The sequence below is a fragment of the Eucyclogobius newberryi genome, unplaced genomic scaffold, assembly GCF_026437365.1.
Source record: "Eucyclogobius newberryi isolate DKJ021-1_F unplaced genomic scaffold, fEucNew1.0.hap1 SCAF_22, whole genome shotgun sequence".
NCBI lineage: Eukaryota > Metazoa > Chordata > Actinopteri > Gobiiformes > Gobiidae > Eucyclogobius > Eucyclogobius newberryi.
In genome coordinates this window covers 25443364-25448363 of record NW_027315857.1, presented here as the reverse complement: position 1 = coordinate 25448363, position 5000 = coordinate 25443364, and the positions used below count along the sequence as shown (strand labels likewise).

At 45.9% G+C, this 5000-nt stretch overlaps 1 protein-coding gene across 1 annotated transcript in view; it reads right to left on the bottom strand.

The window, feature by feature from the left end:
* LOC140371636 (phosphatidylinositol-binding clathrin assembly protein) overlaps positions 1-5000 on the bottom strand; it is a 100751-nt gene that overhangs the window by 39630 nt on the left and 56121 nt on the right. The window contains exon 8 of the mRNA XM_072458814.1: positions 3010-3051. Within this exon, the coding sequence (XP_072314915.1) occupies positions 3010-3051 (42 nt within the window). The remainder of the gene's footprint in view (positions 1-3009; positions 3052-5000) is intronic.

Sequence of the window (5000 nt, the reverse complement as noted above, 5' to 3'; positions counted from 1 at the left end):
CTTAGCAGCGACTTAATCAAAGGTTTGGGTTTAAATGAAGTCACCCGCTGTCGGTGATGTCCAACGTGAAAAGAAAGACACTCGGTTTGTTTTTCCAACGCCACAAATAAATAAAAAAAATGTGTAAAATTAAAGACACGGGAGGGTCTCGGGCACCACAAAGAGTCCAGACGGTTTGGGCCCTTCAGGGGTTGGGGCTGACTAAGGGCTCGTTGTCATGGCGCCGCGGGCTGGGTTGGGGTGATCCGAGGACACGTCTGTAGGAGGCGGAGGTGCTTTTAAGTTGAAAACTGCTTCCAGCGTCTATATTTAATGAGTAAAAAGTCACAGAGCTGGACTTTTCTCTGGGGTTCACGGAGGCGACGCTGCATTAAACATCGGGGTCGTTCAAAGGGCTTTTCTGAGCTTTTAACCACGATGTGAGAAATGCTAAACCTAATCACGGACTAATTATACTCCCGCTCGAACTGTCGCACATTTGGGCTTTTTATTAAATGTCTCAAAAAGTGATTTAAAGTTTGAGCGGTCGCGATGAAGAAAGTGCAAAGCCGGCAGTTCATGATGTAGATGATACAAAGCCTAAAGTCTGACCTTTGATCCCAGCTGCCGCCGTGTCCTTGAGCAAGACACAGACGCGCTGATATATTGGACCCATAATGGGACCCAACAATGCAAATATTATTTGCATTGTTTGGCCCATATTTGCATTGTTTGGCCCATATTTGAATTGTTTGGCCCATATTTGAATTGTTTGGCCCATATTTGCATGTTTGGCCGATATTTGAATGATCGGCCCATTTTTGGACAATCGGCCCATATTTGCATGATTCGGCCCATATTTGAATTGTTTGGCCCATATTTGCGTGTTCGGCCCATATTTGAATTGTTTGGCCCATATTTGCATTGTTTGGCCCTTATTTGCATTGTTTGGCCAATATTTGAATGATCGGCCCATTTTTGGACATTCTGCCCATACTTGAAAGATCGGCCCATATTTGCATGTTTAGGCCCGTATTTGAATTGTTTGTCCCATATTTGCACGTTCTGCCCATATTTGCCCGTTCGGCCCATATTTGCATGATTCGGCCCATATTTGCATGATTCGGCCCTTATTTGCATGTTCGGGCCGTATTTCAACAGTTTAGCCCGTATTTGCATTTTCGGTCCATGTTTCAACTGTTCGGCCCATATTTGCACGTTCGGCCCATATTCGTGTTGTTTCTATTCATATAATTTCTCCTTCTTCTAGTTTTATTCTGTAGAGTAGTGCACAGTATAGAGCGGCGCTGCCCAAAGCGGGGCCCGTGGGCCAAACCTGGCTCTCCGGGGGGTCTAATTGAGCCCGCGACGGGGCAGAGATTTATCAGGAGAATCTATTTGAATACATTTTGTGCTGAAAAGACCACAAAAACACGTTAATAAAAGACTATTAATCCTCATCTACTTGTAAATAAATGTAGATGCAACACAGAAGTAGGTTTGACTCTCGACATCCACAGCCTCTTTGCCGCCGGTCGACCCCGGGGCAGCTGTGGCTACGGTTAAGCACCCGGTCGACGTGCGGCAAAAGGACGACGATGGCGTTTCACCCGGGCTCTCGATAACCCTCGGGGGCGTGGCTCCGGTCACACGCGGCTACTTTATAAAGGAGCCTTTTTATTCAGACGCCAAAGTTGAAACCGGGGCGGACCACCAAAGCAAGGCCAATCAGAGCGCTCGCCGAGAGAGACGCATCATCACGCGCAGACACAATACTTACCTTTGGAGGGAAACGATTTTAAAGTGCCCCCTACAGGTGAGAACGACTCCAATAAACATGCAGTAAAGTTTTATATATTTAGTTATTATATTTAAATTTAATATAGTTTACCATTTTTATCCCGGAATAGCTCATGTTTTAGGTTTATAGTTTCACTTCCTGTTTGTAATTGATGACGTCACGGTAGGAAATTACCCAGCAAACACTGAACAAAGCAAATCTAACGTCACTATTGTTTTTATTTGACAAATGAAAAACACAAGAGCGACTTTATTTTGTTGAATTAAATGTTTAGAGCGTCAAAAACGTTGTTTATTTTGTGTAAATTCTGCATAAACTTGGAATGAAAAATGTCCCTAGTGTGATGTCACTTCCTGTATGAGTGTCCCTAGTGCGATGTCACTTCCTGTATGAGTGTCCCTAGTGCGATGTCACTTCCTGTATGAGTGTCCCTAGTGCGATGTCACTTCCTGTATGAGTGTCCCTGGTGCGATGTCACTTCCTGTATGAGTGTCCCTGGTGCGATGCCACTTCCTGTATGAGTGTCCCTGCTGTGATGTCACTTCCTGTATGAGTGTCCCTGCTGTGATGTCACTTCCTGTATGAGTGTCCCTGGTGTGATGTCACTTCCTGTATGAGTGTCCCTGCTGTGATGTCACTTCCTGTATGAGTGTCCCTGGGGTGATGTCACTTCCTGTATGAGTGTTCCTAGTGTGATGTCACTTCCTGTATGAGTGTCCCTGGTGTGATGTCACTTCCTGTATGAGTGTCCCTGGTGTGATGTCACTTTCTGTAATGTGTCCCTGGTGTGCTGTCACTTCCTGTCATTTTTTACAGAGTTTTCAACGTTTTCTCCACAAATACCGGCTCGATCGGTGTAAAACTGTAATTTATGTGTATGACAGGTATAAATAAAGCAAATAAAGTCAAAATTAGAATGTCGTAAAAATTTGTCGTGTCAAAAAATAAATTTAACAGTTTTAGAGCTTTAAGACCCTTTAAGTTTGGGCCTCCACAGACGTCACGTGATTCCTCAAACATATCAAAGTCTTTGCACTCATTTTGAGAGCGTTGTGTGAAATTGCAGTGTTGCAGATTTCCAGCGCGGTTTAGAGTTTTACAATGACATGAAAAATGGCGACGTGACAAAAAGATGAAGCAGAAAGAAAAAGCCACAAACAGAGAAAAAGAAAGAACAGAACAAATCCAAAAATAAAGTCAAAAAAGTTGATTATGAAATGAGCACTGACCTGTGAGAGATCGGGAATGTCGCCCTGATCTATTCCAACTTGCTGAAGGGATAAAACAATAAAGAGGAGGAGGAGGAAGAGGAAGAGGGCGGGGCAAAATGGAGAATTCAGGATCCATTACTCATGCAGCGACAAAAAGGTAAAAAACAACACAAATAAACATGAAAATGTGTGGACGGGATCTGATCCTCACAGTGAGATTATGGGGCGTGGCCAGTGGTGAGGGCAGGTGGATTATGAGGATTATGGGGCGTGGCCAGGGGTGAGGGCAGGGGGATTATGGGGCGTGCCCAGTGGTGAGGGCAGGTGGGTTATGAGGATTATGGGGCGCGGCCAGTGTTGAGGGCAGGGGGATTATGGGGAGTGGCCAGTGGTGAGGGCAGGTGGGTTACGGGGCGTGGCCAATGGTGAGGGCAGGTGGGTTATGAGGATTATGGGGCGTGGCCAGTGTTGAGGGCAGGGGGATTATGGGGAGTGGCCAGTGGTGAGGGCAGGTGGATTATGGGGCGTGGCCAGTGGTGAGGGTAGGTGGATTATGGGGCGTGGCTAGTGGTGAGGGTAGGTGGATTATGGGGCGTGGCCAGTGTTGAGGGCAGGTGTGGATTATGGGGCGTGGCCAGTGGTGGATTATGGGGCGTGGCCAGTAGTGAGGGCAGGTGTGGATTATGGGGCGTGGCCAGTGGTGAGGGCAGGTGTGGATTATGGGGCGTGGCCAGTGGTGAGGGCAGGTGTGGATTATGGGGCGTGGCCAGTGGTGAGGGCAGTTGTGGATTATGGGGCGTGGCCAGTGGTGAGGGCAGGTGTGGATTATGGGGCGTGGCCAGTGGTGAAGGCAGGTGTGGATTATGGGGCGTGGCCAGTAGTGAGGGCAGGTGTGGATTATGGGGCGTGGCCAGTGGTGAGGGCAGGTGTGGATTATGGGGCGTGGCCAGTAGTGAGGGCAGGTGTGGATTATGGGGCGTGGCCAGTGGTGAGGGCAGGTGGATTATGGGTAATGACATTCATAACACGTTTTGGGACCAGACTCACTTGGACATACAGTAAATGACACGTTAAATGACCTTTTACAGTTATTGGTAAAACAAAATCATGTTTGAATTGCTTTTAAAGGCGTGGCACTGCGGCACTTTTCCAGTTGCAGGGGCCGTGCCTGGAATGTTCCAAAGTATGGCATTAAACGTATCGAGCTTGTGTGTGTTTTTAGTGGTGAGAAATATGTATTTTCACAGTAAGTGGACTCACCTCTCCACAGATCTGACCTGTAACCCGGCCTGGCTGTGTGACCCCTTTGTTTTCTTGGAGATAGATAAATGTAATGCCCTAATGTGGAACTCCAGGCTTGGTTTAGATCTTGCTTAGGCCCAGTTTAGATCTTGCTTGCACCCGGTTTAGATCTTTTTAGGCTTGGTTTGGATCTTTTTAGGCCCTGTTTAGATCTTTTTAGGCCCCGTTTAGATCTTTTTAGGCCCTGTTTAGATCTTTTTAGGCCCTGTTTAGATCTTTTTAGGCCCTGTTTAGATCTTTTTAGGCTTGGTTTGGATCTTTTTAGGCCCTGTTTAGATCTTTTTAGGCCCTGTTTAGATTTTTTTAGGCCCCGTTTAGATCTTTTTAGGCCCGGTTTAGATCTTTTTAGGCTTGGTTTGGATCTTTTTAGGCCCTGTTTAGATCTTTTAAGGCCCCGTTTAGATCTTTTTAGGCCCTGTTTAGATCTTTTTAGGCTTGGTTTAGATCTTTTTAGGCCCTGTTTAGATCTTTTTAGGCCCTGTTTAGATCTTTTTAGGCCCTGTTTAGATCTTTTTAGGCTTGGTTTGGATCTTTTTAGGCCCTGTTTAGATCTTTTTAGGCCTGGTTAAGGGCTCATTCACATTTGCACAAACACCACATTAGACTTTAGTTGGGACTAAATTGCGACTAAATCCAAAACCAAACCTGGACCATTATTTTTAATAATTTATTCTTAGTTTATTAAAGTAACGGAATAAAGCCAATAT